Below are 10,407 nucleotides of genomic sequence, written 5' to 3'. Positions count from 1 at the left end.
TATGGAAATGATGTAGACCTATACATGTAAATGCAGATCGAAAGGTCAAAATCACAGATCAATCCAGTTAAGAAACAAGACAGAAGTTTTCTTTTAATTATACACAGTATTTAGTGCATGTGCACACACGTGTGCTTTTGAAGTCATGAGAAGTCTACAAACCATTCTTTTGGACGGTCTGATTCAATGAACCAGTCAAAAGAGCGATTTGGCAGTTCTTTTACAGCATCGCGTAGTGATGTTACTAGTTATCTGATTTTCTCAATTGTTTCTAGGAATTCAGTGAATGATTATTAGACATAATGCATCATTTTGATGCTGAGAAGGTCTCTAAATTAAAATTAGTAGTTTCTTTTGGACTGTTCGATTCAATGCACTGGTTAAAAAAGCTATTCAGCTGTTTTTTTACATCATCACGTAATGACTTCCCTTGTACGTATCTGTATTTCTCAATTGTTTCTAAGTCTTCACTGAATGGTTTTTAGACAATGCATAATTTTGATGCTGAGAAGGTCTCTAAATTAAAATGAGCAGATTCTGTCAGATTATTTGATTCAATCTTAATTCAATCAATCAATCAATCAATCTATCTATCTATCTATCTATCTATGCCCCTGGGAGTCCTGCAAATAATCCCCCCCCCCCACACACACTTTTTTTCTATTTTGTTTTTCATCTATTCAAATGCAATATACTAAATACTGAATACACAATCCTGAACTGTTCTCAAACTAATCTGGTCTCAGATCAAATTCCACTCCTGTCTGTACTGATCCATACCACTCTGCACTAACAGCAAAACTGCCCCTGACGTAGTGCTGCCGTTTGGAATTTTTCCCCCTACATGTGGTCCTGATTTCTAGGGTAGATTTAGAGCTTTGGCGTGTGCCTAACCTTTATATTCCTGCGATTCACCTTTCGTTTCACTGGATATGAAAATATTAATTCTAGGAGTAATGACAGAGCTGCAAGGGGCTCTACAATTGGTCATGCCATTAAAGGGACTGAGTGCATTACAGACACTACTTTATGCAGTGTGAGGGACTATTGCTACCCCTGATTTATTTACGTGCATTTCAAACTTTCAAATTCTTGTGCTGATATAAAGTCAGACCCATATGTGAATCTGATTGCTAGACATATGCCAGATTTATTGAGTGTGTAAATGTTATATGAATGATTGATCTTAAAGGTGGTTTTGCATATTTGGCTGGCAGCAAAGCCTATCGTTTCCACATGAAAGCTGAAAAAAGAATCCTTTCCATTATAACTGGCTGTTTAAACAAACGTTTATTACGAAACATATTCAAAGCAGTTCTAAAATGTCACATTTTTCATGACTGAAAATATCTCATCTGCTTATTTGGCTGCATAGAGCACACATGTTTCTGTCACACATCAGGTGCCTCTCAGTAAAAGCAGCAGGTTTTTGTGAGCGATCCATTCTGAGTTCTGTTTATGAGACTAACTCCGCAATTCTCTTTCAGACCTATATGTCCCTGGGGTGAAACAGAATGACTTTAATGGCTGCCAATCCTCTCTATGCATTAACAGAGGAGAAAATGTCTCAGTAGTTTTGGATTCCTAATTAAAAAGGCCACACAGTCTAGTGGACGTTGGATTTTATTTAATAAGACTCAAAATCTCTGTTGTGTCTCATCAATTGCAGTAAAACTTTCATTAAACTCTCTGACAAGGCCAAGAAATAAAGGAGTGAAAAATATTGTGCATGCTGTGCAAATAAAAGCTATGTAATTACAGCAGTGTCTGAACAGCAGGCCACACAAATACATCATTTCAAGACATTTGCATTCAAAGCTGTGTTGAAATGATGTTTGAATATTAGCACTTTAAAAAATGCTGGTAAAGACATTCAAACATTATAAATACAATTTGGATGATTACAGTTTGAGAAACTCCTCAAAGCTAACTATTTGTAGAGAACAGATTTGTAAAGAGCCATAAGTAATATAAGGCCATATTTATTTGAGTGATGTAACCATATTCTCAGTACTCATATCCATCAGATGTCAGAAACTTGTAACATAAAATGTGCATGCATGATAACTATTTCTTTTATGTTGGCCAGATGCAGAATGCATTGCAATTTTACAGTATATGCAATGTGACTGTAAATGTTTGCAAACACACAACTAACAGTCAAGCAGGACACAAATGATCACTGATGTACAAAGGTCATTGTGGCTCAGTGCAAGGTTAATGTAGTTATTTAAACCATAAATAGATAAATAAATAGACATTTAATAAAACAAACAAAAATGTCAAACAAACAACACAATATTAGAGCTTTAAAATTATTACATTTTAAATAAAAATTAAACAATTTAAATAAAAAATTCAGTGACATTAAAATAACACTGCAGTGTCCTCTTTAAAGTCAGCATGAAATGAAAATTCACTCTACTTATTATCTAAATTCATGCTATTGATATTATTGTGAGTAATTCATTTGTCCACGTTTCATTTAGGAAAAAAAAATGTTGACCTCATAATGTTGAATCAAAATGTCATAACTGGACCTTCCAGTGAAAACAGACTTATCTATGTGACATATGCAGGACTTTTTTTGTTTACTCCTATCATTTATTCTGCTGAAACTCAAAATTCAATCAACAACTGATGCATCCAAGTCCCCGCATTATACCTTTTCTTTTTGATAATCCATAACACTTGGATGTACTTGGATCATAATACGGAAGAAACTATGTCGCTAGTTACGTTTAATTGCGACTTTAAGATTCAGATCTTGTGTATATATAGTGGGTATAGAAAAGAATGCTTGAAGGCGGTGAAGGTGAAGGCGGACACAGTTTTTGTTTTATCCAGCTGTATTTACTCAGTGCAACTTATGACATCCAAGTGAAAGATATAACGTCATCATGTCAGAAAAAAAAAACAGAATCACTGAGCTGGAAAAAGGATCACCACCTTGTGTCAGTATTTTGTTGAACCACCTTTTGCTTTAATTACAGCCTTTAGTCTGTTGGAATATTTCTCTACTAACTTTGCACATCTAGACTTTGCAATATTTGCCCACTTTTCTTTGAAGAACTGTGCAAGTTCAGTTCAATTGTATGGTGACCGTTTGTGGACTGCAGGCTTCAAGTCATTCCACAGATTTTCAATGGGGTTTAAGTCTGGGCTCTGACTAGGCCATGCAAGGAAATTTACCTTTTTCTTCTTCAACCACTGTGTGCTCAGTTTTGCTGTGTGCTTTGGGTCATTGTCACGTTAGAATGTAAACCTTCTTCCCATTCCTGCAACTGCTTCAGAGTTGCTATAGACCTCTTGGTAGCCTCTCTGACCAGTTTTCTCCTGGCTCTTTCATCCAGTTTGGAGTGACGTCCCGATCCAGGGAGGGTCTGTGTTGTACCAAATACCTTCCACTTCTTAATAATAGACTTCACTGTGCTTCTAGGCATTGATAAAGCCCTTGAGATTTTTTTGTATCCATCTCCTGACTTGTGCCTGTCCACAACTTTATCCCGGAGATCTTTTGACACTACCAAGTACTGAAAGGCTCCAAAAAAGCTCTTTTCATGCTGAGAAAATCAAAATGACCACAGCTGATCATTTTAGGAGAGGGGCGGGGGGGGGACTGGGGATAGCTGTTACACAGGGACTGGAGTACTTGTCAGGATAGAAGGAAAATGGATGGGGCAAAGGCTGCAAAGCAACAAAATGTGATTATTTTAAAGGGGGTGATTCTTTTCTCTACCCACTGTATAATGAGGGGGGCCGGGGATAGTTGTCACACAGTGACAGTTGTGTGTTGTGTGTCCAGTTACACAAATGTGTTTTTAGACTCATATGGAAAAAGTCAGCAACATTACAGACTAACTAAAGTTGAAAAAGTGAAAAAGCATAATAGGATCCCTTTAAGGCCCAGGGATATGCCTTCTGTCTAACAAAGCCTGAAAGGTTGCTGATACATTTCATGTCAAAAGAGCTCACTAGCTCCCTCTAGTGGGTGTTGTGTGAACTGAGAATAACAACTGTTAACTTCTAAACCCTTTTGGGGCAGTCTCACTGGCAAAATTCTAAATTTAAGTATTTACTATTTTTTGGGACATGGCAAGTCTAGTAATACAGTAAGAATATAGAGGATGACAAAGTTTTCTTCATGAATCGTGCTGCTCAATCTGTCTGTATTGTGGTTCCCAAATTTTTTGACCTCCCCCTTTTTCCAACACAATATTTTAACATTGAGGATATTTCTGATAGTTCTGCTGTAGCTGGTTGTTTTAACTAATCTATTGAACTTGTTCCAGTGGAACAAGCTAAAAAATGTACATTCATTAACATCAAATTATTGTTTTTTTTAAGCATGTAGATATAACGTGTAGATAAATGCATATTCAGCCATCCCAAATTGTACGTTTTCACCGCACACGGCACATATGAATAATTAAGTAGGTCGATTTGCATGCTGTGTGTTTTCTTCGCTGGTGTTTGGAGGACTTGCGTGACAGAACACGCCCACTCTGATGCGTTCCTCCTGAGCAGAAGCACGTGATTAGGCGTGTTTACCTATGGTACAATGTAGCGTCTGAGACCATCAACCTAGCCGAATAATCAATTATACGGTCACGTTTAGTATCAGAAGCGGTTATTGGATTTACATCAGGGCCTTCACTGACTAGTAACTGCTCGATGCATCCGAGAAAGGGGAAGTCGTGTGTGTAGCCTGAGGTCGAGCGAGTGAAGCAGACAGACGAGGGGAAAGGTAACACAAGATTGACATATTGCGCATCTTTAGACATTTGACGTTGTTGTAAAATCACATTAAACGGTTGTATTTTAATTGCAGTCGCCTTGACCGCATAACAGCCAACAATAATGTAATGCAAATGCTGTCGTAGTAGTTTAATAGGTCGCTGTGGCTTTGAGGAAGTTGACATTGAACGTGTCTGTGAATACTAACGACTGTTGAAGTGACCTACAATGTTATTACAATAAGACGGGAACAAACATGTTTGTCAGTATCTCGAAACGTTGTGTTTTCAATGCATATATTACATGATCTGGGCTTTTTTATGTCATATTGCCTAATCACACGCTGTGTCGGGCTGTGTCTCGAAACCTATTGAGCTGCCTACCTAGACCGCATTTTAGGAATCATAGGTGCACTTGCATGTGATTCCTAAAATGCGGTCTAGGTAGGCCGCATTTTAGGAATCATAGGTGCACTTGCATGTGATACCCACACCGCTGGCTAGGCTTAAACATACGTACACATACTATGTGTAGTTTAGAGATATTTTCTATGACTGGGACTGATATGTACAACACATTATTGTTTAATATGTTTGATTTTTGACAATGATAATTAAATAATCTTTAGAATGCAACAATTAAATATGCATTATGAATATTTATACCACAATAATGTTGATTATAACCCTAAAAATACTAATAACAAATCATAATGTTGTTGAATAAGTTATGGATGTCAAAAAGATACATTTTTTATAGAAAAATGTGCCCTTTATTGGTGGGCCTGATATTACGAAATTTGAAAAATAGTGGTCAAACTGATAATTGGTTCTGATTATCTCTAATGTTGTTGGTTTATGTCTGTAGAGTGGGCTCTTTTGAGGGTTACTGGACCACCAGATGCATTCCTAAATCTCTGCTGCTAGCCTCATTATGGGCGTTATAGAGGAGACCGACTTAGAGCGTGAGTAACACTCTTATCCACTTTGCCCATTTTATACTTCACATAAGCAACTGTAAGCATGATCTTGTGACACTGCATGTGTAGCCTAGAGTTATACTATCATGTATGTTTTTCGTGTTAAACATTGCGTTGATTTTCATCTCCAGTGTCTCAATGTATAAAGCAACACTGGTTACTTGTAGTGCATTTGGCTGCTGACCAAAACAGGCTAGCTAAACATAGAGGTTAAGGCAGGGCGATGTACTGTAGTTGAAAATATATCTCTGTATTTTTTAGGGCTGCACGATAAATCGCATGCGATTTATCGTGCAGCCCTAGTATTTTTCAGCCTTTTGACAATGCTGAGTATACAGCTCAACATTTGTGTATTTGCTCTGAAAGTGTTTAAAAAGGTGTTTGTTTGTTTTTCAATTAGAGGAGCTATAATTTTAGGCAAACAGCAAATGTTGGTTAGTAGATTCAGAATGATGAATGTACAGTAAGAGTTTCAACAGTAGAAAATAGTTACAAATATAATAAACACAAGAAGAATAAAAATGTAGTCATCTTCATTTACATCCACCAATTAAAAAAACATGGTTATAGGAAACGTAATTGTCAAATTAAAAGTGTATTAAATTCATCACAATAGAGCAGGAGCTAAAGAGTCACGTGCACGCGATGCTTTTGCGTAGCGATCGTCTGCAAGCTGAGACATCGACATAAATAATTCCCCTTTAAAATGTAATTTATTCTTGTGATGGCAAAGCTGAATTTTCAGCAGCCATTACTCCAGTCAAATGTCACATGAGCCTTCAGAAATCATTTTAATATGCTGATTTCTTATTATTCTGAAAGTTTGAAAGCAGTTATTTTGCGTAATATTTTTGTGGAAACTGTGAAACATTTTTTTTCAAGGTTCTTTGGTGGATTGAAAGTTCAACACTTATTTTAAATGGAAACCAATTTAGTGCATCCCTGCTAAATAAAAGTATTAATGTCTTTTAAAACAAATAAACTTTGTTTTAGGAAAAAATGTTACTAACAATGTTACTAACTGTTACTAATACTAATATTTTTCAATATTAGTGTATTTAATGATTATTCATCCATATTCGCCCATATCTGTACCTGTATATGTCTTTATCAATGTCACTTGTTGATGCCAAAAGGGATATTTAGGTGGAAAACAAAGGCACCTGTTTTTCATTTAAAATGGACTCCCACATGAATCTAGTCACATTGAACAGAGTCATGAGTTTCTCTTATCCCATTAGTGTCTTTCAACACTATTCTTCAGGTTGGATTTGAAGCTAATTGCCCAATGAGTATGTTTAGGCAACTCGTTTACTCAGTGCGCTGTAGGTAGATTAGAATAATCTAATCAGATGGGACTGTATGTGAAGATTAAGTTTGGTTAAAATGTCCAGATGTTGCAAAGTCTGTCTTAAGATATTCTGCATTGCAGATCTTCCCCCTTACGTTGTACTCTCTGTAATGTGAGTTTAGGAGCAGGAGTGAGTCATATGCATCCATCATGTCCTCAATGCAGAGCTTGTGACCAATTAGCGCACATCTCAGACAGAGTTAATTACACTAATCCCAATGATTAATTGATTATCCACTCACTAAAGAGTTGTTTTTGATTAGGCAAGAAACAGCCGTTTCTGGTGTTGAACGAATTTGTTGTGTAGGAGTTTTCTATATGGATTTACCACATAGTCTGATATAGTATTACCAGTATTACCAATAAAATGATTTCAGATCAACATTTAAAATGTTACAAAAGATTCCTGTTTGACAAAAATGCTGTTCTTTTGAACATTCTAGTCAGTAAAAGAATCAAAATAAAGAAAGAAATATCAGGCAACACAATAGTTTTCAACATGGATAGTAAGAAATATTTCTTGAGCAAATCAGAATGATTTCTGAAGGCTCATGTGACACTGAAGACTGGAGTTTATGACTGCTGAAAATTCAGCTTTGCCAGCACAGGAATAAATTACATTTTAAATATATATTAAAATAGAAAATATGTACCAGTATACATATATTAGCAATTCATACCTATCTCCATAACGTTCTGTGTGCAAATTCATGTGTTTGTTTTATCCAATCAGAGGTGACCCTGGCTCTTTTGGATGCTGCCAATGACAGGGATCCAGTGGTGCAGGAACAGGTCAGGAAGTCCATCTTGACACTGGGGAACCAGCAGCCTGATAAAGTCCTGTCCATGTGCCAGGACTACCTGCTCAAACATCCCAAGGTCAGTCAAAGAGTTTCCATCAAGATATACTACCATTCAAAAGTTTGGTGTGAGTAAATGTTTTGATTTGAAGAAATGAATATGTTTACTCCGTAAGGATGCATTAAATTGATTATAAGTGACAATAAAGATGTGACAAAGATTTCAATTCCCCATAAATATAGTCAGCTCGACTGTTTTCAGCATTTATAATAATAAGAAGTATTTCTTGAGTGCTGTTTGCTTTGCCATAACAGGAATAAATTACATTTTAAAATATATTAAAAACAGTTTAAATTGCGTGTTAATTTTTGAGGTCAAAATCACCTTTTGAAAACACTTCCCTAAACAGAAATAAAAAGAAGCTAATTTAATGCATGTTTCAAGGAAACTCACACATTAGTCTCATCTGTAATAAACCTCTTATCTGTAACCAGAGCTCTTCCTTTTATTGATTTGTAATGCCTAGTGTTGCAGGGCAAACCCATTGCTCACAGATACGCCTGTGTTTCTGTGTTTCGTGCCTCTGATTTGACTGAGGTCTGTTTTAATAGTTGACTGACTTCGTAAGATTTGAATATGGGATGTATGAGTCTGTGATGAATTTAGTACTGTGATTAGCATGTCTTTCATAGTGTATCTCTGTAGTACATGTTCATGAGTTTACTTGCAAGTCATCTTTGTCCTGTGAAGCTGGTGGTCGGGCACAGAGTGGTGATCTTGCAAACCATTGAATTGGTGGTGAAGAGCAGGACTGATGACATCAGTTACCCCAAGATCAAGAGTGTCATACAGCTGGCATCAGATGAGATGACTAAATCAAAGGTGAGAGAGCTGACTTACACTACTGTCCTAAAGTTTGGGGTCAGTAAGATACTAATACTTCATATTTCTGAAGGATCATGTAACACTTTGCCATCACAGGAACACATGACATTTTAAATATATAGTAAAATAGAATAGAGTTATTTTAAATTATAGTAATATTTCACAATTTTACTGTTGGTGAGTGTTTGAGACTTCTTTAAAAAACATGGAAAAATCTTACCATTATACATACCCTTTTGGTTTCTGTACCCAATATTTAAAAAATTTACAAATGTAATAAAAATATAGGTATCGGCATCGGTATCGGCAAGTACCAAAAATAAAAGTATCGGTATCGGGCGAGTACTGGAAAAAGTGGTATCGGTGCATCCCTAATTAAAACTATAAAGAAGGTTCTGTTTTGAGTCTCTTGCTTTTAAATTATATTTTGGAAAATAGTTATGTGACAGTTCAATCATAAATCTGGAAAAGTTTAGTAATACAAAGGATTACTTTTATTAGTTAGTTATTTATCGTTTGTGTATTTAATATACAACACAAATTATAGAGTGAGGATTTCTATATTTAAACATATAAAACAAATTGTCCACTTCTGTATAGGAGGTTGTCCCGGAATGGCAGCAAGCAGCCAGTAATATTCTGGTTGCTGTGGGAAACAAATATATTAATGACATCATGGAGGAGATACTCGGCAAGTTCCAGCCAGGAGTTTTGCCTCACTTTTTTGTGGTCCAAACACTAGCCAATCTCTCGGACTCAAATGGTAATGTATCAGAACTCCTAAAATAAATTTTGAGGTTTCTCTAGTTATGTCTTTCTGTTCTGTATCCATAAAATTTTATTTAATGTTTGGACACGTTTGGACTTTATTCTTAACTAGAAAAATGAAATGGAAGTTACAGTATGACCTGCAACCTTTTATGTTAGATTTGCATTTAACAGTTGATCGTTATTGTTTCTGTTCCTCATTTCACTGGACTTTGGTTAAACTTATTGTTTATAACATTATGTGAGTGTTTACATTTTTTTTCACTTCCTATAAATGGGATCAACACCACTGTTTCCCAACCTATTTTGTAACTTTGTAGCCACTTTAGCAAGGCTCATGTTTCCCTTTTGAGTCAGTTTACCACATACAGCTTAAACTCTCCTTAGGCCTTTTTTTAAAGGGAAATGACATTAATAATAAAATAAAAGGACTTTGTTTAGGTCCTGTGTTCTTGGGTGGTTAAGTTTTTGATATTTTGACCTCTGCCCCCAGTATATGGTATGGTGCCTTTTCTCAATGCTATAATGGGGACCATGTTGCCCATGCTGGGCATGACCAAACAGGACAACATGAAATGGGTCTTCTCTTCTGGTAAGCTCAGTTACAGGTCTGCGTAAGTGTTAAAATTCATCAGCTAAATAAATAAATGTTTACGTTACCATTCAAAAGTTTGGGGTTGGTAAGATTTAAAAAAAATGTTTTTAAGAGACGTTTCTTATGCTCTCTTAAGCCTCCATTTATTCAATAAAAAAAGTAATATGTTTTAAAATTTTATTTATATATTAATGTATAAATCTTAAATATATAATATATTTAATATATAAACATTGAAACATATGTATATATATATATATATATATATATTTTTTTTTAGGATTCTTTAAA

General features: G+C 35.6%; 1 protein-coding gene across 2 annotated transcripts in view; it reads left to right on the top strand.

Annotated features, from left to right (window-relative positions):
* Positions 1 to 4,509: 4,509 nt before the first annotated feature.
* The window catches only part of mroh1 (maestro heat-like repeat family member 1), a 34,394-nt gene continuing 28,496 nt past the window's right edge, over positions 4,510 to 10,407 (top strand). For both annotated transcript variants that reach the window (XM_016533844.1, XM_016533843.1), the window contains exons 1-6: positions 4,510 to 4,747; positions 5,605 to 5,701; positions 7,801 to 7,946; positions 8,619 to 8,750; positions 9,354 to 9,516; positions 10,015 to 10,113. In XM_016533844.1, the coding sequence (XP_016389330.1) occupies positions 5,671 to 5,701; positions 7,801 to 7,946; positions 8,619 to 8,750; positions 9,354 to 9,516; positions 10,015 to 10,113 (571 nt within the window). In that variant the 5' untranslated portion in view covers positions 4,510 to 4,747; positions 5,605 to 5,670. The remainder of the gene's footprint in view (positions 4,748 to 5,604; positions 5,702 to 7,800; positions 7,947 to 8,618; positions 8,751 to 9,353; positions 9,517 to 10,014; positions 10,114 to 10,407) is intronic.

This window comes from Sinocyclocheilus rhinocerous, unplaced genomic scaffold (assembly GCF_001515625.1).
Source record: "Sinocyclocheilus rhinocerous isolate Xijiao unplaced genomic scaffold, SAMN03320098_v1.1 scaffold1717, whole genome shotgun sequence".
NCBI classification, from domain to species: Eukaryota; Metazoa; Chordata; class Actinopteri; order Cypriniformes; family Cyprinidae; genus Sinocyclocheilus; species Sinocyclocheilus rhinocerous.
This window is presented reverse-complemented; position numbering and strand designations above follow the sequence as displayed.